Source organism: Aquarana catesbeiana, linkage group LG09 (assembly GCF_042186555.1).
Source record: "Aquarana catesbeiana isolate 2022-GZ linkage group LG09, ASM4218655v1, whole genome shotgun sequence".
NCBI lineage: Eukaryota > Metazoa > Chordata > Amphibia > Anura > Ranidae > Aquarana > Aquarana catesbeiana.
Window position 1 is genome coordinate 258,791,044 of NC_133332.1, and position 25,121 is coordinate 258,816,164.

Here is a 25,121-nt window from a genome sequence, read left to right on the forward strand (position 1 = left end):
TGATTCTATTCCAGGTCTGCTTCAGCAACCATATGTTGGAATACTCTTTATGTTTTTGGAATTTTTGCACTCATTCATTGCCCTGCGTAAATAGGCTCAATTTTTCATATACAGGGCAACTGGCATACCAACCTCACAGCCGTTGTACTAAAAGAAGCAGAAGAGCGCGTGGAGATGTATGGGTAGTGTTTTGTGTCCAGCTTGTCCTCAATGGTATCCTGGATCAAAGAGAATTAGGAAAATTAGAGATCCACTCTAAGAAAAGGACAGAACCAGGAGAATGATCAACTAAAGACACATTGAAGATAAAAGAAAACAAAATATCATACAACTGAGATTGTCACCGGTTTTCTAGAATACTTCTCTTAAAGAGGTATTCAATCAAAAAAGCAAGCTTTTTTTATATTACAGCTTACCAGTTCTTAGATGTGATGGCTGCATTCGTTTTATTTATTTTTTTAAATACTTGGATTTGCATCGATCGCCGCCACTATGTGCTCCCATGTGGCTGTGTGGTGGCACTACACAAGCTCTATCCAACGAGCATTTTGCACGATAGTGCACCCTCTGGGTCCGTTATGTGTCTGGATGGGTCTAGTTTTTATGATGTGTACTCTTGCTATTGTTCCTCAATAAATATAATATAACACTATATGGCGTTTTTCTATGTATTGGCTATGGTGTATGCTGAACAACAAGTGGAGTGCTGACCCTGGAGGATGTAGTTAAAAGACTGGAGATTTCCTTAGATTTATGTCTGCGTTTGTTACCACCATACAAGCTATTTATGCTGCACATTGATTTGGCAGCTAAAAATGCGGTGAGCGTGCATTGCATGCGGGTGGAGGCTGGTGTTTTTGAAGCACTTTTTTGTACAGAGTGGCACTTTATTCATGTGACTGGTGTGGAGTGAATGTTATCTAGCAGCATTACGCTATATGTTCTTCTCCTGAGTTCCAGATCCTAAAGAATTCACTTGGTTTGAATCATCAGAAGTTGTCTTCAACATTAACAGCTTATATGCATTTAAGTTACACTTGAGTGAGCAGCCTGTCTTTCTGGTGAGTGTGCAACAAAGGTGTCGCACCCTCTACTTTAGGTAGGTGCTAGAAGTAGGATTTTTGTGAGTGCAGGCAAATTTAATCAGGCCTAGCAGTAAGCTAGGTCTGTTTGTTTTGATCTGTGTGGGCTGGGAGTGGCTCAGTGTAGGCTGGTGACTCACAGATAGCATCATCTTTCGGTTACCTCCCTCTGGCTTCTAGAGGATTCTAGAAGGGAGGAGGGGAAGAGAGGTGGAACTGTCTAAAGGTGTCTCAGGGAGCTCTGACCAATCCCCAACTAGGTTTGGCAGGGGGCAGGCCTCTTTGATATACCCAGGGTCAGCCCAGCTGGGGAGGAGTTGTCGGGTGGAAGAAGCTGAAGATGGAGCACTAGGTTGTTGGGTCCTTTTAGGCACTCCCTGTCTGAGGGGGTGTTATCTTGGGCCTGAGGGGTTCGGGGGAAAGTCAGAGCATTTCTGAGTAGAAAAGAAGGATCCGGACAGAAGGCACAGAAAGGAACTGAGAAGGATGGCGGAAGCTAGTGTTGCCGGGCAAGTCTCCAGGAAGGCTGGTGAGTGACAGACACCTCTGGGAGAGCTGGGGAGGCATGCCGGAGCAGACTGGGAGAGTGCAGTCTGAGATGGAGGTAGAGCCAGCAGGAAAGACTGTGATGTCACAGGCAGTGGAGTCAGGCAGCTGCAGCCAGGAGGGATGGCAGGGCCTGAAGAGGACTGACTGGGAGCAGTAGTCCACCAAAGGTCAGCTAGCACTAAAGACATTTCTATTTTTGTGGCTACACTAAAGGGGCCCGTGGTCCCTGCCTGCAAATGGCAGTTGCTAAGGCCTGACAGAGTTAGAGTTGGGCCTACCATGTGCTAGTTGTGTCTGGAACCAAGTATTGTACAGGAGAGAGAGGAACAGTCAACAAATAAGCGTTGTGCTGGAGGAGACTGGAACTCTAGAGGTGTAAATAGAGGTTCAAACCGATCATCCTATTGATTCCATTATCGATTCTGGACCTTCCATAATTACCCTTATGAGGTTCACCGCTACACAACCATACTGGAACACAGAAGAATTCTCACTTGGATATTTATCTGATGAACTTTATTTTTGACTATTCATTCATTTATTTATTTATTATATTTCGCTGGTCTGATGAATTTGACATCCAGCGGATGCATGCATAATGTGATCACTGGTTTGATTATTTCAATGACTGAATTTCACATATTATTTTATTTCATTCACCTATTTTTTATGGTATTTAAAGTGCTGCAATTTAAATGTTTTTTAAAAAGAATGCAACAATGGCAGCCACCATGTTTCTCTCATGACAGGCTTTCTTTAAAGCCTGTCATGAGAGAAACAAACCTCTGAAATGAAAAATTAACAAAGCATATGCTTCTAATCTAGAGTGAATATTTATGTATTACAGGAACTTATATAGCGTTGTCAAATTGTACAGCAATTTACATATACAGTATATTGTACATTAATTTGCCTGGATCCAAAGCACCTACACTGAAGTTGGCTTGTAATTTAACATAAAAATGTTATCATTTTCAACATAAAAATAAATGTTAATAAATTTACTTTGATATTTTAAGTACCTTACTTGATTTTCATTAGTTCGTAAAACACGCCTTTTACATTTACAAAAATAATGTATAATATTGAGTAATCTAGACAAAACTTTTTAGGTATTTGCATTTCCATATTCTAATTGAGTTACATTTACTTAAAAAAATTATCTTTTCATTTGACTGCAATTGCGGGACGCATATATTTGCCAAACGTACAACCATACCAATTTTGATGCTGTATATTTTAAAGAGTTTGACGTCTTTTGGAACTTTGAAAACCTGCACAAGGCAGTTCCCATACGTTTGAGGCCCATCAGGACAAAACAGCGCAAAGCAGTGACATATAAGTACTTGAAATACATAAATTAATGTATGGGTTCCTAGCTTAAACTTTTCTATAAACTGGAAAAATTGTTTTGGCTTTACTTGAACCTATGATCTATAAACTGAAAAAAATGAGTTGGCTTTACTTAAACCTATGGTCTATAAACTGGAAAAATTTAGTTGGCTTTATTTAGACCTATGGTCTATAAACTGAAAAAAATTAGTTGGCTTTACTTAAAACAACAAAGTTGAAAACATGAAAAGTCTAATGAGTCAGACAAAAATAAGTTTAGTTGACAGTACTTAAAAAGCTGATGCATAGTTGCCTCACTTTTTTTGAGTAGACCCAGCACAATATTTTTTAAAGTGTAGTGTGATATCTGTTTCCTCTATCATCCTTCTGCTATCTGCAGTCTGAGTCACTTCTGACACCCTATGCTGACACCAAGCAATCCCGGAAGATGGCCCTACCCCCTCCTCCAGCACATTGTAGGTGATTGACAGCCTCAGCTGTGCAGGTTTCCCTATGAGACTGTGTAGAGGGAGGGGGGATGTCCATTCCCTCCACTTAGGTCTCAGATGACACTCAGCTCCCTGCTCTATGCTGTGCAGTTTATGACATCAGAGTCTCACCCCCTGACTTCTGAAGCTCAGGAAATGCTGTGTAAAATGTGTGCCTTAGGAGGCTGGTTAGAGAAAAGCAGGCTGCTGATAAACAAGTACAACTTATGTAGGAGGATTTGTTTCATCTCTGTGTATTACTTGAGGCCAGTCACTTCACTGGGTATTTGTAAGGATTAGCAACCTCCTCCGAACATTTATATTGCCACATACAGCATGCTGTTGTTTTTTTCTTTCACTAACACATTGCTTCTTCAAGCCAATGTATATATAACAGGAGTCAGTGTTATATATTTTTCAGTTTGAGGGCCACATTGACTATTTTACAAATATTTGTGGGCCAAAAAAAATCTATTTCAAAATTCATAAATGACTGATTAAATTGAAATGAATTAATAAAGTATACTTTAATATTTTTTGTAATATGATTCAGAACAAAAAAGAAGAAACTTTAGTAAAACATCATGGTTCCTATTAGATCCTCGCCTTTTATCAGGGTCCCCATCAGATCCCCACCTTTTATCGGGGTCCCCATCACAGTGCCCCCTCTTACATCAGAGTACTCAGATTCCCCCTTATATCAGTGTCTCCATCAGAATCCCCCTTACATAGGGTCTCCACCAGAGTCTACCCTACAAAATGGTCCCAATTAGAGTCCCCCGTTACATCAGGGTCCCCATCAGAGCCCCCCTTTACATCAGGGCACTCAGAGTTCCCCTTACATCAGTATCTCCATCAGAGTCTACCCTAAAAAAATAGTCCCCATCAGAGTCTTCCCTTACAGAAGTGTACCCATCAGAGTTCCCCTTACATCGGGGTCTCTATCAGAGTTTCTCCTTATACCAGTGTCTCCATCAGAGTATCTCTTACATCAAGGTTCACTTGAGAGTGTCCCCTTACAATAGGGTCCCCATCATAGGCCCCCCTTACAGGAATGCCTCAATCAGAGTCCTCCTTACATCAGGGTCCCCATCATGGGCTACCCTTACTCCAGTGTCTCAATCAGAGTCCTCCTTACATCAGGGTCCCCATCAGAATCCCCTCTTTTTTTTTAGTATCCCCATGAAACCTGTCCTGGAAATTGCAGGGGGGATAAGGAGTGAAACAGAGACCAATAATCTGAATCCTTAGTCTGTACACGAATCTGTCACTGACCCTAGCCACAGGCCAGATAAAATCTTGTAGCAGATCAGATGTGACCAGCAGGACATAGTTAGGAGACCCCTGGTACATAGCTTACTTGTTCCTTGACCTATTTTTTTACTCCTTATTTTACTAAACTGTAAGCTTGTGCAGGCTGAGCTCCCAGTCCCTGTACCCCTTTTATACACTCTCTAGACCCAAAGAAACAACTGAAAGACAAGTTTTATGGTTAAAACTCCAAAAATCCAGCAAAAGCATATCTACTCACCTCCATGATATCTTTGACAACCGGAGTCCATCGAGACAACTGATAGGTCTGTTCACTGATTCTCTCTTTGCGGTCTGGTTTGCTCCTGCGGCGAAGTGTGGACTAAAGATTGAGCAAATTATTATCTTGTGAAAAGACAAAGTGACAGCTTTAGGAAAAAAAAACTAAATATTTCCAATATGCTGGCCTGATCCTTATTACATTTGTTCTCAAAATTCTTATCCAGATTATGTATTTATTATGTGAAGACCAATCACAGCGTGCAGCAACCCACAGTAAGCAAACTGATTTTAGTTATATCAGTGGGGATGAATTCTGATTAGTTACTACACTTTACTCTTTTATTTACTTACCAAATCAAATGAACAGATTTCCTGTTTTTATGTTATTGTGTGGCGCCAACTGCATGTATAAATTAAATATATATATATACATACTCATACTCATACAGTATTCATTGCATAAATAAATTAGTATTGCTTTGACTATTCTAAATAGTAATGAGCTAAGGTACAGGAAGCGATCACATCGCAGGCCGTCAGTCCACTCAGCGAAGGGACAGGGATGATGGTGGTGACATCATTGACATCAATGTCATTGTCTAAATATGACCATGTGGCCATATTTGGATAATTACATCATCCAGCATGGGTGGCAGGTGGGGAATTTCACGGCTGCAGCTGATTGGGCCGGTGGCCAACTATCCCATAGGTTTGGCCCAAACCTTAGCTCATCACTAATTCTGACATAATGTATAGATGTGATCTAACTTATATGAAAAAGCAGGTGCTATTCATATAAATGATGAAATAAGGCTCCTTGAAGCAAATGACCAGACTCCATATATATATATATATATATATATATATATATATATATATATATATATATATATATATATATATATATACACATACACACAGTATACAAAATATGCAAGTATACAAAATAAGATGATTGTAGTGGTCTTCGTGGTTGAAGAGAGATAGCCTATGAGGGAGCATCCCTAAAAATGGGTTGTGTGCGTGTGTTGTATATATACAGTAGATAGATATATATATATATATATATATATATATATATACACACACACACATACATACTGACCTTACCATTTAGAAATATACCTACATCAGTAATGATGGGAACTCCTAAATGACCCATATTGGTGATGATCTCACTGTCTTCTGGTGGGATCTGTGCGTGTTGGATCAGCTTATTCAAATTCTCTTCAGTGATCCCTGATTGGGAGAGAAAAGAGACACATTTAAGCAAACTATACAAGAGGCAATGGGAGATGAAGAAGCAAGATCTGTGGTCAGATTTTGCGTTATACATGATCTGGTACCTTTATGACAAGGCATCAGATGCAGCATGAAGCCTAAAATTATTGGTGTATCCTTTAGGTTTTATACCAAAATCTAAGAACTACTATACATGGATTCTGATATGAAGTACTATTCATTACATGAACTGAACATTTAGCAACAATAGGTAACTCATCAGTGCCAAGCTAGGTGGACTGATGAAGGACAACTTTTGGCAGCTGAAAGACAAGTGGAGTACAGTCTGGTGTGTAGGACACAGGTGTTCACAAACCAGGAATGTCACCAGGCACTGACCTCCAGTTCTGCTAATTTTCAATGGACTGGTGAACCCTGGAAATTACCATAAGGGGAACAAAAACCACAACGTTCACATTGTTGGGGTTGAGATCCAGAGGAAGTTATCCTTTTTTGCTATTAAAAGGGTTCTCCTGGTAAAGTTTGACTCTTCTGTGTTCCTTTGTACGCTTGCCCAGTGTTTGAAGGCCCCTGTTACATTTGGGATATACTAGTAATGCTGTGGGCATTTCTATATATATGGCAGATAAGGAGACAGGGAAGAATATGCATTCAAACACAGTCACTGCACTTACCGTTCTTAAGGAAGATGTAAAGGAGAATGATGCGAATTTTATCATATGTACTGACATTTCCATCCAGTAAAATGGGTACAATTGCCCTCATAGGATCTTTGATCTTCTCGCCCTCTGCATCTGTGCCCATAGCGAGATCCTGAGAAATTATCATAAATTAATATGGAAGTGTCCTCCTTCTCTTAACATTAGATTAGTATGAGTAACAATGTGCTAAAACCATAAAATAAAGTAGGTATGACTTTGACTATGGGAGCCAATCTCCTATGTCAGGAATACCGTAGAGTACAGAAGGTGCAATGACATCAGAACACACGAGGTCAGGCTGGGAGGCACAGATATGACTGCTTTACTCTTATTTACCAGCAATGTGTTTATATTACATAAAGTGCATTTAACCCCAAGAAAATAAAATGTTATAGATTGCAGCTTTCCAGTCCTTAGATGTAATGGCTGCATTAGTTTTCTTTTTTCAGGCTTTTTCTTTTACCTGGTGATCCTGCCAGTAACACTTCCTGTCCCAGGGCAACATGTGCTCTCTCACTCTACTGTATCTACAAAGCGCAACGTTGCCACTCTAGGACAGGAAGTGTGTTAGGACTGTAGAACATCTCTGTCTATCATCATCTTCATGCCAATGGGGGAAGATGTTTTGTTAGTTCATGTAGGTGAACTCAGCAGAGCTGATAACACTGTTTGATAACACTATAGGATGGGACTCCAGGTCCGGGGTGATACTAGACCTGGTATACCCCAACTCTTGTCCACTGCCTGATCAGCTGACCACTGTTTCAAGACTCAAACCCTGCCCGTCGAAGCTTGCATTAATAAGGCCTCATGCACACCTAGCTTTTTGCAAACGCAAATTTATTTGCATTTTTCTTGCATCTGCGTTTTTTTTGCATTACACACATGGGACAGACTATTCATTTCAATCGGCTGTCTTATGTAGGACAAATGCAGCAAAGTAGCTCACAGAACTTATTGCAGGGTTCAGATTTACGCATCTTTTACTGCACTCAGGTATTTCACTAGGAGGTGGCTTCAACGTAAGTATTGCACTAGCAGGTGGTTTCAACTTGGGTATAGCACTAGGAGGCTTCAACTTGATATTGCACTAGGAGGTGGTTTCAACTTGGGAAATGCACTAGGAGCGGCTTTAACCTAGGTATTGCACTAAGAGGTGGCTTCAGCTTATTAGTGCATAAGGAGGTGGCTTCAACTTGGGTATTGCAATTACTTGATACATCATGTCTTACCTGCTCCACACGGCAAAGTTTATCCACGGTTCCCTGGTAATGCTTCATGCAGTCCTCAGCCAGGTGTAGGTGAGTGGAGTACTGCAGAGAAATCACTAATTTACTAATTTATGTATAGCAATGCAAATGTTTACAGTGAGTAGAATTATAGAGGTCTGATAATGTTGAAATATTAGATAGATAGATAGATAGATAGATAGATAGATAGATAGATAGATAGATAGATAGATAGATAGATAGATAGATAGATAGATATAGACTATCACTTTAAGAATTGGTAATGCACTCTACTTTACTTTCCCTAGACATTCTCCTTTTGTTTTGTTTCAATTCCTGGGAATTTGAGACTACTGGATATGTGACGACACAAACTACTGATAAGAACCCAAAAAGCTGCTGAAAATGACTTCCTTATCAAAACCAGTCTGAGCCGACCAAATACTGCTGAAAACTATTTTTTTTGCCAGTCACATGATGTATACACCCATTTAACTGTTCCCTTGCTACTAAGAAGATATGGACATTGATTGGATTAAACTATATGATCACATCTATATCACGCCTAGAATACACTTAACAAACACCCATATTTTCTGCATATTCATACGTATAAAATTGTATAACCTGTAGATGTAAGCTCAGAAACATTTTCACTTTTACTCGCTTATAGTAGCCGAGAACTGTGTGTATCTCTCAACTGCAGTGAATAAAAATGCACCTATCTGCATCTACTATCTCATCTAAATGTCTTGTTTTGGAGACTCCCTAACTGGATGTAACAACAGTCATGGCTTGACAGAACTGATGGAGTATTCATCATCCCCTGATGAAGTCACATGATGTGACGATATACACATCGGGATTGGAGCAATAGGTGGAAACCGGAAGTGACGTAAGCATACGAGCTCGCTGCTCGTGGAATTTTATCTCAGCGTTTTTTTTCACACAAAGTGAGTGTATTTACTTACTACACTTTTAATAAATTAGATTTTTAAGCAGTATTATGCTATTGGGATCTTTCTTTCATCTTCCATTATTTTAACTGAGCAAACTGGAGGCGAAGGCTGTGCCCATACCCATGATCCAGGACTATATGGGGGGCATTTGGCCTTGGGCCAAAACCAGTATAATATGCTGTGGCCTTGAGTGGGAATGGTTTACTGTTCAGACATCAATCAAAGTAGGAGGCACAGACAGCAACATTTGCAGAGAGTTGTTTGGAGGTTTCTGTTAAGACTTACAATTGCAGCACCAGGCATTGACTTCCTTTACATCTATGAGATAACATATAACCAGATTTTTAAACCACAAAGCAAGCTGATGCTGGAATATAAAGTTCACCATACATGGCTCAAATTGTGGCCAATTTCTGCTGAATCAGACAAAATCCCCCTGGTGACCCTGTTGGCGCCACTTGGCTCAGCAAAACTTTCGACTGAAAAGGAGCCAGGTGGAAAGTTGTAGGCCAAAAAGTGACCGCATCCAAAAAGATGCAGTCACTGTTTGGGTGTTCAAACACCTGCAGGTTCTATGGCCGCATACAACAGGAAGCAGTGCAGAATCCCCCATCTTCACTGTTCAGCATGGATGGATGAATCTATTGATTTTTTTTTCTCATTTTGCCCACGGACTGAACAAGAGAAATCTAGCCACGTATGGCCAGCTTAAATCTGATAACTATCATGAAAGAGCCACTTGGCTTTGTTTGCCTCTCAGGCCAGAGGGTCTCAGTCCACCCCTGATTAACATCTACAGAAAATATTAAAGCACAGTGGAGGTTCCCTGCAGATTTAGAAATGCAAAGAGAACACAGAATGTGCTGATCATAACTTTCCTTTTGGGAGGCTGTAATATGAGTTGTAGTGCTGATTGTACTATGAGTATGAATGAGACCCAGTCCAGTAGTAAAGTAAATGCTATGTCTGCTCATGGTAGTATGACCATGGTGGATCAGATTTGTTGTAGTAGTAGAGAGACTGCTATGTCTGCAAACTTTACTATAAGCATGGATCACGTCAAGTGCACTAATAGCTTTGTCTGTTGACTATTCAAGGAGCAATGATCAGATTCGATATAGTAGTAGAAAGATTGTGATGTTAGCTGACTATACTATGAGTGTGAATCAGATCCGGTATAATAATAAAGAGATTGCTGTCTGGATCAGATCAGTTTAGTAGTAATGAGATTGTTGTATCTGAATTCAGTTATTTTAAGAAGTGATATGTTATTCAATATCTCTACTCACCTTGCTTAGCTCTTTTTGGTACTGTGGCATCTTCTTCAGCATTTGCGAAAGATCCCTCATGGTTGCCTAGGACAGACAGAATAAATCCATTATCACTACTGTGGTCAGGTTACTATTGGTGTTACCATGTACCGGTATGAAGAGTCAATCACCTTGTCACCTGTGTTCATCCTCTTGCTGGAAGAAAAGTCCTTCAGAGAGCGGGTCACCTCTCTAGGATTCGGAAGAACAGAACAAGTCAGCTAAAAAGGAATAATCTTATAAGATCCGTTAATCTTTTTTTTTTTTCTTTTGCTGCGTCCCCTGTATCTCGGCAGTGCGTGTGGGGGAGAACACATTTTAGAGGGCTTGTGTACACCCATTGCATGTTTTTGTTTTTCACTCTTTATGTGTGTGCACATTTTTTTGGCACCGGGTGAAGTTTTCGAGTGTGTTTCACAGGCTATGGGCTTTCAAAAAAAAAAAAAAAAATAATGAAGAAGCACTAATTACTGCAGGAGAGGGTAGTGGGTTTGCTGGCATTCCCTGTGAAAAGCGGAATCAGCAGCCCTGGATCTGGAGGAGGAGCTCCTTGAGTCAGGAGTCTGCTGAGCAAAATAGACCTCTGGAGGAAGCTGGTGGTAACATTGACAAGGTCCCATAATCATAACACCTCCCTCCAACCCCATTTTCATTACAGTCCACCCCCTCTCCTAGTCACGGCGACTTCCTGCCATCACAAATCCCCTTATACCAACCTTCTCTACACAGTTACAGCATCTCCCACCCACCTCTCTCTGGTCACTGTGCCTCCTTTTGTTACCTCCAGTCTACCCATCTCTTACCTCTTCCAGAACATCCCTCCTATCCATCTCCCCCACCCTGTTTCATTACAGTGCCTTCGTGCCATGCATCTCTCACTCTCCGGGTCACAGCACCTACCTTCCACCTCATACACCCCACCTTACCCCCCACCCAAAGACCCACTTGCCAACCCTTCCCCTTTCCCTATGGTGTGTGTGTGGGGTGCAGCTTGGTATCTTTGCCTTGGGCACTGGATGGCCTTGTCCCAGCACTGGCGGCAGGCGGCATTGATAGTTAACTCACGGGGCATATTCATAAGTATATAATTACCACTGCTAAATGCTGCCAACATTGGGGATGTAAACATGCCCTGCCTGCCACTGTCACTGAGCCTGCCATCAGACTGTACTGCAAAGATGAGAAGATGGGGGAAGAGTCCAGAGGTAACAGAGAAAGGATTACAGTTTGGAGTGTTAGCTCTCTATTTTCAGTTTACATAAAATCATAAGTAATGGCAGTGTTTCATTTTTAAAATAATGATTGTGCTGAGGTTTGTATATGTACTTGAGACTTTGGCTTGCAGGACAGCAATTTCAGCTTCTTTTTTTTTGAGTACAAGAAGGCTTTTGTTTTGTTTAACTATGCCCCTTTAAGCCCCTCCCACTCTTACCCAACTGTGGACCCACCCACAGTTTGCCATGGCATACTATAAGAGCCACATTACTACTTTACACTTTGTACCTATAGGTAAGCCTAGAATAAGGCTTACCTATAAGTACTGTAAATATCTCCTAAACGTGCGCCGTTTAGGAGATATTTACAGTATACTGCGCCGATGATGTCATCGGCGCATGCACTCTGAAGAAAGGGGCACCCATGTCGTTATTTCGGTAGCGAGTGCCGTGACCAGTGGCTATCGGGCACAATGCACGGGAGTGACGTCACACGGCTCCAGCCAATCACAGAGCCGGAGTCTGAGGCCCGGAAGGAGGAGGAGGAGTGAAGATGAATGTGGCCTGCAGTGGGGACTGCGCAGGCTTCGTTTGCAGGTAAGTGTCACATAATGTGTTAGTATGCGATACATACTAACACATTATGTCTTCACTTTGCAGGGGAGGGAGAAGAATTTTTTTTAATGCTTTACTTCCTCTTCAAGCTACCCTGAGGCACCCTCTCTCTCCCCCATCTTTTACCCTCCTCTCTCTCATCCCCCTCTCTTTCAGCCCCCCTCTCTCTCCCCCGCCCTTACCACATCTCTATTTTATTTAATTTGTTTTAATAATTTATTTATTTTAACAAAAATTGTTTTTTTTTAATTTCATTTATTCCTAAAAAAGGCCCACCAAAATCCTCAGCACCAGGCCCATGATGCTCTTAATCTGGCCCTGCAGTATATGCAGGGATGGGAGGGGATTCAAATTAACCCGTTTGTAGGCAGGTGTACTCTTTTACAGCGGCACCATCCACAGTTGGAGAGGAAGTCAAGGGGAACACAGTTCCTCTATGGTTTCCTGGGTCACTGGGGAAACACCTGATTGGAATCTGACACCCCATGTAACTCCAGCAGCTATCTTGGGTCAGGTAGAGCCTATTTAAGGCCCTGGCTCCCAGGTTTGGAGTGATTTTGGCAAGTTGGTAGAGTGGGGACATGTATCGCGCCTGTTAGGGACAGTACTAGCGATCGGGAAAGGTTCCTGATGAGGGGGGAAAGCATAGGATCTCAACCCCCTTAAAGAACTTCCCGTTTTGGGGCACTAGACAGCCAGGCCACATTCTGCTCTCTTAACAGATGCTATCAACCCGGCTGATACTTGTCATCTTCACATCATTGGAATTTGTTAATGTACTCGTTTGGGCAAGGCGTCCCTCCGGGTTGTTGTGAACTGTCGTTACTTTACTTCATTACCATTTTCTATTGCACTTGTCTGTGTGAGTTACTGCCGCCGCACACATTACACCCCATCTACATGTTGGTTTGCCCTCCATGGGTAATGCATATGTTCACTTTAAGGTCCTATCTAGCCTCTATAGGCCAAAGTACTTACTGGGAAACCTCTGCAATGTGTTTGTGACGCAAGGTCACCCAAAGATCGTCATCTTCATCTAAGAGGACCTCCTTGACCCGCTGTTCTCCTATACCACTCGTTTCATACCTAACCAGACAAAGATATTTTAGAGACTTAATACTGTAAAACTGTCATTACAGAAAAGCAGGGCTTCTGCCCACAGCAAACAAGCAGATCTATTTTTTATAGAAAAATGATAGATAACACCAAACTGGTTGCTATAGACAGTGGACCTTTTTAAAGAAGAACTCTCAGATTCAGCCAACAGTAAAATATACATTTGCATGATCATGTTAAAAATATAAGAAAAACTGGAAAGAAATGGAGGAACACTACTACACATGTCAAAGTGGAATTATACACTAGAATTAGAGAAACGCAGGTAATCAAACATCTAATACAACCTTTCCCAACCTTTTTACCCCCTTGAACTAATTTTCAGGTCTCAGAGACCCCCTGCTAATATTAGTCTATTGGGGGTCATTGCGAAGATGACCCTTATATTGGTGGTGGTTAGTGATGACCTTGGGTATGTGGCCATATTGGTCAAAGATGTCATGAGCATTCCCGACCCTTTATGTACATGCAGTTGCAAGGTAGAGAATGCCCTGGCCATAGCTGATTGACCTGGCATTTACAACTTCCTTCCAGGTTTGGCCAAACATGGTTTCAAACAGAATTCAAGGTCATCTGTAGTGGTGGTCAGTGGAATGAATGCTCCCCCACGTAGGTGGTAAGAATACTACGCTTGCATTCATGCCTCTTCCTAAGTGGTGTCGGACCTGGAATTATGCAGGCATCATCAGATGGAAGGTCAGTTGGCCACAGCTCAAGGAACTCCTAGCCATCTCTGGAGGAACCCTGGTTGAGAATGGCTGATCTAATAGCTCGATTAAATAACAGCCTGGACAAGTACACAGAAGTGTACAAACATAATAATTAATCGGCAGTCCAGTAAGAGATTATTGAAGGGAGTTATTTAAACTGTGACATTCTCAGCATCTCTGTTCAAGGTCTTGTCCTACAGGTGATGATGATTATTAATGCCACATGCACAACACCATCCATAAGTTGAAAAGGAGAAGCAGAGCCAATCCATGATGGAAGGGTGGCATTAAAAGAAATGTTGTGCAGAGAAAAGAAATACAGACTTTTGTATTATGCTGTATTGCAGTAACTGTCATGTGCACTCCAAAAGCAGTAAAAGTGTACTCCATGTAGACCCCAAAAACAAAATGAGCGTTTGTCTCTGAACAGAACAGAGGAATTTGATCAAGACAATTAGATAGGAATAGTGCTGGAGTCTTATTAACAACTAGTTTTATTATATCAGATATGTCATCTTTTTATCTTACTTATAAACATCATTCTCCACCGGCAGAAGGTCATAGCTCATGGCCTGGAAGGTTAGCTCATGCAGAACTGGGGAGGCAGGATCAAAACCTCGATCCAAGATAATGAGTTGGGAACGAGCCTTGTCTGGGCCCTGGAATTGAAGAGAAGAAACCAAACATAACTAAAGAAGTACACTACAATATTTTTTTTCTTAGAATGGCCACCATTAATCAGATCTTTTCCATTCTTAATGACTGTAGTTGTTTAATGCCTCACCTCCCCCATTGTAGGATCATCAGCCTTGTATGCATCAAGCTTATCTTGGATCAGCTGCGCAAGCATTGCGTTATCCTTGTAATCTCTGCGGGAGAACATACAGGGTAATCACTACACTTATGTAACCTACTAAACTTTTATAACCAGTTGCACTACACAGCATACTACAGCATTGATCCTTCATACACATAACCAGCATACATCACTGTTTAATCTCTATCCTGTTCATTTTTCATTCATTGATATTCTCACATGCAATATGCTCACTCTTAGGAGATACTGTGTCTATACAATTATACTGAACTTAATCCCAAAACTAATCTGTTTTCCAGTGAATTTATAAATAGACGCTAACCCCTAAATCCCACTTAATTAATTTGCTGTATTTTCTCTGTTCAAAGATTACAACTTACAGTACCCGATTCACTGCTGATGCTTTCAAAACGAAAGAGTAGCTAGCTTAAGATATTGCGGTTGATTTACTAATAGCAAATAGACGGTTTACTTTGCAGGGGAATTTTAACTTTGCCTGGGAAATTTCCCTTAGCTTAGTAAATGAGGTGACTTCCATCATCCAAAAATTACAATCTGGATGTACTGCTTCTGCTGTTATAATAGAAGACATTGAAGAGTTGATTGAAGAATCCAAAGAAAAATAATAACTTAGTTAAGCTAAGAGAGAATTTTCCATAAAGGACAAGAGGTCCATCACTTTAGAACCAGTGCAAAAAAACTGAGGACTCACATTAGGGTTATAGGGGGATGCCTAGGGGGCATGTCCTCAAAAGCTATGCTGACATCCAGTCACTTGAAGTTACGAGCCTATAGCCCAAGGTTTATGAATATCAAGCCTGTGTTCTGTACTGTATACAGGTGTTCTGTACTGTACAGGTGCCATTGGCTTCCACTGCTGTCAATCAAATCCAGTAACACGGGAGCGGGGGGGGCGGAGCCGAGTCTTGCTGTCTGTGTCAATGGACGCGCAGCAGCAGGACTCGGGAGCATGTCAGCACGGGTGCCCCCATGGAAAGCGCCTCTCTGCAGGAGCACTCGCTGAAGAGGAAAAGCCAGAAGCATCGCCAGGTGACCCCAGAAAAATAGGATCGGGGCAGGTAAGTATGACATGCTTGTTATTTTACAAAAAAAAAAAAAAATGAACCTTAACAATCACATTAAGGTATACTGGGTTTTTTTCCTTGCACATGATTGGGTATTCTTTGATAAGTGAATTTTCCACACATTCACTAAGCTAAAGGAAAAATCCCTTACAAAGTGAACCCCCTATTTGCCTTTAGTAAATCAGTGCCATTGTTTAATGCAGTGTAACCTCTAACAGTTACAAGAAAATATTACATATCAAAGAGATCTCAGCCCACCTTTAATGATACAATCAGGAAAATCCTGGATTTAACTTTATTATCTAGGCTGTGTGTACTGTAAATGTACACATCTCAAACTTTGCTGCTTCCTCTGTCACTATGTGACTAGCCAGGGTACAAATCCATCACACTTATGCCCTTGGGGGGAACCAACGCCGTTTTTTTATTTAAAATTTGGCGTGGAGTTCCCCCTTAAGATTCATACCAAACAGTGCCGGGCATTGGCGGGGATCCGAGTCGGATCCCCGTGCTTGTCGCTCATTGGGAAAGGAAAAATAATTTTTCCTTTCCCGATGAGCAGCTCGGCGCTGTTATCCGCAGCTGACACAGTGCACTGCGATTACCTGCGGTTATGTGCGGATAGCTGCGCTAAATCGCTCCTGGACGCAGTCAATTCTATTTTTTCTATCCGCACAGAACCGCATGTATCTAATTCACAGCTAAACGCAGTGTGTGAATGGGGCCATAGGAAAGCATTGTGTGCCTTTAGCTGCGGTAGAAAATTAGAAAATCCCCAGTTAAAAGCACCATTCTAGCCATCCGTGTGAAAGGGGCCTTAGACAGCTCAGTTCCTTGCTGCTTTTAAAACTGTTGCCAGCCATAGTACAAATCTATCTCACTAAGCTAAGGGTTAAAAATCTCAAGGCTTAGGTGGTACATTGTCTACTGTTTAAAAACAAATGTCCATCAATCTGTCCCCTAATTGCACACCGTAAGCTGTTCCAAACAATAGAAGCTGCCTATAGGGTCCCACATATAGTCCTGCTCAGAAAAAATAACTAGAAAGGTTTTTTTTTTATTTTTAGGTATACTGTGTGAATGAGAACACATAACAAATATATTGTGGGGGTTTCTGAAATTTGACTGCCTATAGTCTATATAAACAGTCATTTATCCAAATAAACAGTCATGTTAACAGTTGTAGCCAAGATCATCCCGCAGAAGGGTGAGAGCCTTAATGACTTATTCCATTTTTCCCCCAAATTCTTTTTTTTTCTGTATATAAGTAACTGGTGCCCTAAGGAATAACCTTTCCCCTGACAGCACTGCTGTAATAACACACCCGCGGTAGCGCACAGCTGGATATTCTTTCAAGGTGGCACACAAAGTGGCGAGCTGCTCTGCAAGGCGCTCCAGGATCGGGTTCTTCATCTGAGCTTTATGAGGACTGTAGAAACTGTGAAAGGAATCTGGGTAATCCAAGGAAAACACCTAGAAGATATGGTCAGTAAAAGTCTAGTGAAAAAAGACATTAGATGGGTCAAGGCATATAATTAACGTATACCATATATACACTGTATGGCTAAAATGTACACCCCTTTTCATTTCGTTGAGCACTTTCAACCTTGTGGTAACAGTTTAGGGAGGGATCTTATCTGTTCCAGCATGACGGAGTCCCTGTGTACAAAGCCAGCCCTATAAAGACATGGTTTGATGAGTTTGGTGTGGAGCAACTTGAGTGGGTTACACAGAGCCCAGATCTCAGCTTTTTTGAACACCATTGGGATGATTCTGAACACCGACTATGAGCCAGGTCTCTTCATTGAACATCAGTTGTTGATCCCCCCCCCACAAATGCTCTTGTGGCTGAAGTGTACAAGTTCCCACAGAAACACTCCAAAATGTTGTGGGAAGCCTAACCAGGAGAATTGAGGCTGTTAGCGTTTCAAAGGGGGATGGGGGTTGGGGGCAACTATATACATGGCCATTAGACCATGGTTTTGGAAAGGGATATCCAACAAGCTCATATACTGTAGGTCTGGTGATTCCAATTGACATGATTTACGTTCCTCTGTGAGATGCTAGTGATTTCATTTAGTTCTACCTTGTTATTTTTGGAAATTTTTTTTACTTTTGCCTGATCACAAATTCTACCAATCCTTTCTCTTTTTTACAATGTATTTTAAACAACATTATAAATACCAGGGGAACAGCTCTAGGAGTCCAGCAGAAAGTAAGACATTTTGTAGGTGCCTGATTTTGTAACTTATTTATACAGAGGCTTATTATTTTTAAAGCTGTACTTTGGGCAAACAGCTACATACATAGATTAAAAACATACAAGGAAGTGATTTCACCTATACAGCCACCGCTCAAGTAGGGAGATGATCCCACTTACTGTTAAGGAATACTGTGGTGTCCTCCATCCAGCCTGAGCCTGCTAACTGGACAGTGAAAGAACAGTAGCAGACTGATGGGGTTATCCCTTTACTCACTCTAGTTTCTCTTCTTACCAGTATGTCCTTGGCAGCACATTTTCATGCAGAACACCTGATTGGCTCCCAGTCCCACCCTTCCAAGTCTGTGTGTTACTGTATAGGGCTTTGGTCCTCAGACTGCAGCCCTTTGCCACTTATTGCTCCTTTGGAAGTCCCTACAGACAGCTGTCTGTGTTTCCCTTACCTAGGTGCTTACACAGGCCAATAAAGGAGAATACTCTTTAGACTGGATTCTAATAGATAAGTGGTTGGGTTTATTTCATTCACACTGTCTTAATTTTTTTCTTGTGCTATACATCCCTTTTCTATTTTTTGTCTCTGATCGATTATAATAGATCTTGCAGAACTGAATATCAAAGGTGGCACAAGTCAGGGAGCACAATTGTGGAAGTATTGATTTGTAAAGGGGCTGTAATAGCATTGATGTCTAGCAGTCTCATACAGTGTGCCATTGGTCAATGACTGTCGCCTGAAGTATGTCCTCAGTCTCAAACCAGGCCTTTGAAGTGGTTGTAAAGGCTGAAGGTTTTTAGAATGCATGAAGGTAAAAAAACCTTCTGTTTGCAGCATGCCCCAGCCCCCCTAATAGTCACCTGAGTCCCATATTGATCCAGCGATGTGCACAAGAGCAGCGGCTCTCCTGGGTCTCTCCCTCCTCATTGGCTGAGACACAGCAGTGGGAGCCATTGGCTCCCGCTGCTGTCAATCACAGCCAGAGAGGAGGGAGCCAGGGGCAAGGCAGGCCACACTCTGTGTGTCTTATTGACACACAGGGGCAGCTTGCTCACGAGCAGTCACAAGTGCCCCAATAGCCAGTGGCTTGCAATGGGGGCACTCTGCAAGGGGGAGGGGCTAGGAGCGCCGGTGGGGGACCGGAGAAGAGGAGGATCGGGGCTGCTCTGTGCAAAACTACTGCACAGAGCAGGTAAGTATGATATGTTTGTTATGTAAAAAAATAATAATTAAACCTTTAATATCACTTTAATGTGTCTGCAGTCCCTGACCATCTTCTATAGCTCTTCTATAGTCTTTGACCATCTCCTGTTGAATGCTTGCAGTCTGTAACAGCTTCCTGTAGCATTCACTGAACATTACAGTCAGCCCTTTGGTGATGTCAGGGGCCACACTTGAGGCCACCTACAGTATATCAGGAAAGTTGACCACCACTGGTATAGGGGACTGCAAGAAACTGATACCAAATCAAACTCACGTACTTACACATGTTGCATTTAAAAATAAATTTCATGATATGTTAATGAAAACTTGGCTAAATCAATGTAAATATTTTATATCTGCCTGGAGGTTAACTTTAAAATACATAAAGCCTTCACTGCCCTAATTTTGCCCATGTGACACTTACCTGTGACTCATAGGGAAGGAATGCGATGTTGATTTCGGTCAACGTCTTGATAACTTTGGATGCTCGTGATTTGACCAGCTCATTAAACAGGGTGTCTGGACAGGCTGTGGAAACAGGTTGGGAAACAATAAGCACAATGGCTGATGGAAGAAACCAAGGGAAAGATGCAGGGGACACCAGACCGGGGAGGAGATAGGAGGGTGATCATCTCAGTGTTAGTGACACACTTACAGTCTGTAAAGAAGACGTGTGCTGCTTTGTACTTAGAGGAAGAAGGATCTTTGAAGTCATTGATGAGGCAATGAACAGACTGCAAGAGAAGGAAGGAGCGTGAGAGGAAGCCAAAGGTACAAGGTGACAAAGATGGAATAAGAGATTGCAACAGCAATGTGCACAAGCTATGGATCTGAAATTAAAGTTCCTGTTTGTAAAACAATGGTCCCCCGCGCTGCAAACTACAAAGAAATATTACAACCAATGCTGCTACTTACAACCATAAATATTAAAACCAGTGAAAATGAAATATATATACCAAAGGTCATAGATAGTAAAATTCACAGTAGCGCAACAATAACATCTAATTTATTCAATTAATTTCAAAATTTGTTCAATACAAAAATGTAATGATCAAATATATATAATATTCCATGTGCAAAGAAAAAAAAAAAAATAACAGATAATAAAATTTATGAAATGTCATAAAAAGAAAAACAAAGCAAGAGGCCAATAGCAGTCCTCCTTAAACAACGTTGTTTAAAGAGGACTGCTATTGGACTCTTGTTTTGTTTTTCTTTTTATGACATTTTAAATTGTATTATATTTTATATTTTTTATATTTTCTTTGCACATGGAATATTATATATATTTGATCATTACATTTTTTTATTGAACACTGAATTAATTGGGTGTTATTGTTGCGCTGCTGTGAATTTTGCTATATATAGACTTTGGTATATATATTTCATTTTTACTGGTTTTGATAAAGTTCCTGTTTGGTCGAAATTCTTCTAAAGTTTTGGATAGAGTTTGGAAAAAATTAAAACCCCTGACAGATTTTTAGGTCTGTGTATCATTAAGGAAAATTCCATTTACTTCCTGGCCAAGACGCAACAGAAAGTTATAGGAAATCCCCCCAAATTAAGGAAATGTCCCTTTGGACAGTGGTCGCCATAACAGGTCTTCCCACCCTGACCCTTGTTCAAGGAAGAACTTCAAATATTGGATTTCATATTTCTTTCTTGGTGACAACCCTCACCAGTGCAAATAGAGGGAAAAATCTCCTGGACACACAGACAGCAATAAAAATTTGACAGAGGGTCTAACCCTTCCCTAAACTATACAAATTACAAACAAGGTTTTGCCTAGAGATACACTTAAAAGTGTCTGTAGACCCAAATGTAATAAATCAGCTTTTGTTAGATGCGAACGGTCAATAACCTCACTGGCTTCTTAATTTTTTTTTTGAGACTCTGGCAGCTTGATATTTCCAAAGTTCCCAGACTCACCCTCCTGATTGTCCATTAGGCTGCCAGTAGATTTCATAAAGATGACAATATGACAGTCAAGAAGACAGTATGCATGACCATGCTAAGGCATTCGAGTCATAGAGAGAACATTCATTATTGAAATAGAGAGGAGAAGAACAGTGAATGGAAGATGCTGCTGATACCATTTATTACAAAAGTGATTGCAACATGTTCTCTAAATTGTCCAATTGATTGTTCCTCCAAAAATTAGTTGACTAGAGGTTGTGAACATGTCCCAAAGACATATGGTTGTTTTTTTCAGAGAGAATAGGCGCAGGTACTCCCTACTTCCGCGTCACCGCTTGCCTCTGTTCCCTACCCACCTCCGAACACTGTCCCGTGGCTCCACCCTTTTGGTTCCTCTTTTAGAGAAAAAAGAACCAAGTATAACTTGTGGTACTAAGTATTCTGTATAGAATATGTTAATGATAACAATAAAAGCCATAAAATAGATTTCCTGCAGCCAGCAACAATAGACTCCTCTAGCGATATAAGCACAGTAACCCCAAAATGCAGGCTGCTCTATAATACCTCCATGGTTGCTGATCTGGTCCTATTGCCTTCTACCTAATGTGCAATACTACTGGCCCATCACCTGATGGATGTCCTCAATAATCTATATTAACATACATAAAGAAGGGTGGGAAGGTGAGGATCTGAGCACAGGGGATTGTCATTTCAAGAGGACCTGTCATTTTAACCAGAATTAGCACAGTGGCAAAGTCTCTTTAAAAGCTTTAGGAAAAATCTCTATATTTAGAATACTCCTCTTAAAGGAAGATAGAAATATGGTAGCCGCTATTGTTGACTTGTTTTTAAGTGTACAGGCTCCAAAGTTACATAGTTAAAAAAGTAAAAAAGTCCAACTCGTTCAACCAATATAAAAAAGAAATACAGTGGAACCTTGGTTTACGAGTAATGCGGTTAACGAGCGTTTTGAAAGACGAGCAACTTTTTTTAAATTCTGACTCAGTTTGCGAGTGTTGTCTCGCAAAACGAGCAGAATTCAAGCTATCGGGGTGTGCAGTACCGCATTTGGCCAGAGGTGCGGGGGCGCCAGTGACACTCGGAACGGTTCGGAGCTGTTCGGAAATACTCAGAATCACTCGGAAATACTTTTTTCCTTAGTGTTTCCGAGGCTTTACGAATTCAGCTGAGCTGTCCCCGAGTATTTCCGAGGCTCTCCGACCCCCCCCCCCACCTCTGGCCACATGCGGTATTGCATGCAATAGAAGTCAATGCAGAACAAATTATCTTTGTTTCCATTGACTTTTATGGGGAAACTCGATTCGATGTGCGAGTGCTTTGGATTACAAGCATTCTCCTGGAACGGATTATGCTCGTAATCCAAGGTTCCACTGTAAATAGAAAACTTCCATATGCAGGATCCTATACCCACAGTTGATGCAGAGGAAGGCAAAAAACCCCAATAATCATGATCCGATTTGCTCCAGCGAGGGAAAAACTCCTTTACTGGTCCCCCAGAAGGCAATCAGATATTCCCTGGATCAACTATCACTGGTGTTATTAACTATAAATGTTAATATTCAATTAAATTTTGTGCATTTAGGAATGCTTCCAGCTCTTTTTTTAAAACAATCTACTGAGCTGACCAGAAATAGTCCCTAAGGGTGCCCTACCTTGAGAGTAGTAGTCCTCTATATCCTAGCTTCACATCCTAGTGAGTCATTAGTCTGGAACCAGTGAAGACTGAAGTGCCTTATTACCTGTCCATACTTGGTTCCAGGTTAGTGACTCTCCAGGGTAGTAAAACAAGGATCAAGGCACGCTCCCCCATGAAAATGGTGGAGCGTGCACCAAGTAAGCAGTGGGAGCTCTCAAATTTCTGTGCTGACAGACATCCTATCGTTAAAACAAAATAAAAAAGGTAGGATAATAGAAGTCACCAAGGAACTATAACTGATGTCTGTATTTTGTATTATACAAACAAGACACATTACAGCATGAGTTATGAGAATAGCCTTGTGTGTACGGCTCCACAGCCACCAATTAGACTGAACTAGATTGCATCTTCTAGGCGGACAGGAATCTGACTGGTGTTTGTTGGCAATACAAAATGTCCTGTGAGGGACGGAGTCTTGTTTTCCATCAGGAAGTTTTATTGTCAGTAGGGGAACCCTTCTTGCTCTTCTACATATATTCTTCAGAGGATTGATAGACATTAGGTAACATTTTAGCAAGCTGATTAATAACAGAGTTAATGTAAGGAAAAGCAAGAGCCAGCAGAGAAGGGAAACATTGGATAAACACATATTGATTTTACATTCATACTGTTGCAGTTACTTCAGTACAGCCTAGCCATTCAATACCACGATACTCAAGAACAAACAAATGCCCAGACACTGCATTGCTGTATTTTCTCTTCAATTTATCGAAGCCAATGCATGGATACGTTTACATTGTTACTTCCACTAGGCATTAATCCTCCACTGATGCATTTTGCCCTCAATCAGGGTTTAATCATAGGGATCATATCATCCCTATGATTAAGCCTTAATTAATGGTGAAATGCATCCCCCATTGGGTCCCACACTGAGCCTAGCACTTGTGGCCAGTGGCTGTATTGAAGCACAACTCAGAAAGTATAAAGTATAAAGTTTGCAAAGACAAACTCCAGAAAAAATATGTTTCATCTTTGGATAGAGCAGGTAAGGGTTGGAACTTCTGTTCGTTTTTTTATTAGAGTTGCACTGATACTGTTTTTTTATGGCGAGTACAAGTACCGATACTTTCGGTCAATTATTCGCCAATACCGATACCTTTGCAGTACGATTTGAGCCCATACAAAATGAATGAGCTCAAATTGAACTGCAAAGAATAGCATGCAATTTGAACAGGAATGCAGTGCTATTCCTGTCCAAATCACATGCTGTTTCCTGCACTGCTCCTGTGTGAACCCAGGCTGAAGTCACTATGATAAATCTGGGTTCACACAAGAGGGGTGGGGGAAACCGCAAGTGATTCAGTCAGGAATCGCACCGCATTCTTGTTCAAATCACATGTAATTCTTTGCAGTGCAATTTGAGCCCATTCATTTTGTATGGGCTCAAATCGCACTGCAAAGGTATTGGTTTCAGATATCTGAGCATTTGCACGAGTAGGAATGCTCGTGCAAATTCTTAGCATCATCACCGCTACTGGTATTGGTATCGGTGCAGGCCCATTCAGAGAAACGACTTCTCTCTTCTTTTCCCAGACAGTCGTAATTAAAAGCCAAAAGATGCTCTATACAGCACCTCTCCTCCCATAAAAAAAATATTCTGGAGTCCCAATTTTTAGCAAACAGGTAATCATAAAAATACTTAGTAAATTGCCACTCAAAGCCCAACTGAACTCACAGAAATGGATATTCGGCCAAACACACACATTGTACTGACATCCTCCACTTTCACAATCTTACCTCCATCTTCTTGTTATATCAGTTGTCCATGGTCTAAAGCAGACCATACACTAGTAGAATTTCATTAGAAATGTTTAATTTTAATAGCATTTGTTCGGTTTTCTAATCATTAGTGAGGCCACATCAATGTTTCGACTTACAAATGAATCTCTAACATTGTATGTGGTTTTTGTTTGGAAAAGTCCATTGGCTTACACTAGAGAAGGGTAGGAAAACTTCAGCCCTCCAGCTGTTGCGGACCTACAAATCCCATGAGGCATTGCAAGACTGTGACATCCACAAGCATGATTCCCATAGGCATGGGCATGATGGGACGGCTGGAGGGTAGAGGTTTGCCTACCCCTGTTCTAAA

At 41.2% G+C, this 25,121-nt stretch overlaps 1 protein-coding gene across 2 annotated transcripts in view; it reads right to left on the reverse strand.

Annotated features, from left to right (window-relative positions):
* The window catches only part of STXBP1 (syntaxin binding protein 1), a 69,070-nt gene that overhangs the window by 14,731 nt on the left and 29,218 nt on the right, over window positions 1-25,121 (reverse strand). For both annotated transcript variants that reach the window (XM_073600273.1, XM_073600272.1), the window contains exons 5-17: window positions 20,054-20,132; window positions 19,823-19,926; window positions 17,307-17,455; window positions 14,865-14,949; window positions 14,609-14,739; window positions 13,233-13,340; window positions 10,557-10,617; window positions 10,405-10,470; window positions 8,160-8,240; window positions 6,901-7,039; window positions 6,114-6,223; window positions 4,983-5,084; window positions 133-218 (exon numbers count right to left, since the gene is read on the reverse strand). In XM_073600273.1, coding sequence (XP_073456374.1) covers window positions 133-218; window positions 4,983-5,084; window positions 6,114-6,223; window positions 6,901-7,039; window positions 8,160-8,240; window positions 10,405-10,470; window positions 10,557-10,617; window positions 13,233-13,340; window positions 14,609-14,739; window positions 14,865-14,949; window positions 17,307-17,455; window positions 19,823-19,926; window positions 20,054-20,132 — 1,301 coding nt within the window. The remainder of the gene's footprint in view (window positions 1-132; window positions 219-4,982; window positions 5,085-6,113; window positions 6,224-6,900; window positions 7,040-8,159; window positions 8,241-10,404; window positions 10,471-10,556; window positions 10,618-13,232; window positions 13,341-14,608; window positions 14,740-14,864; window positions 14,950-17,306; window positions 17,456-19,822; window positions 19,927-20,053; window positions 20,133-25,121) is intronic.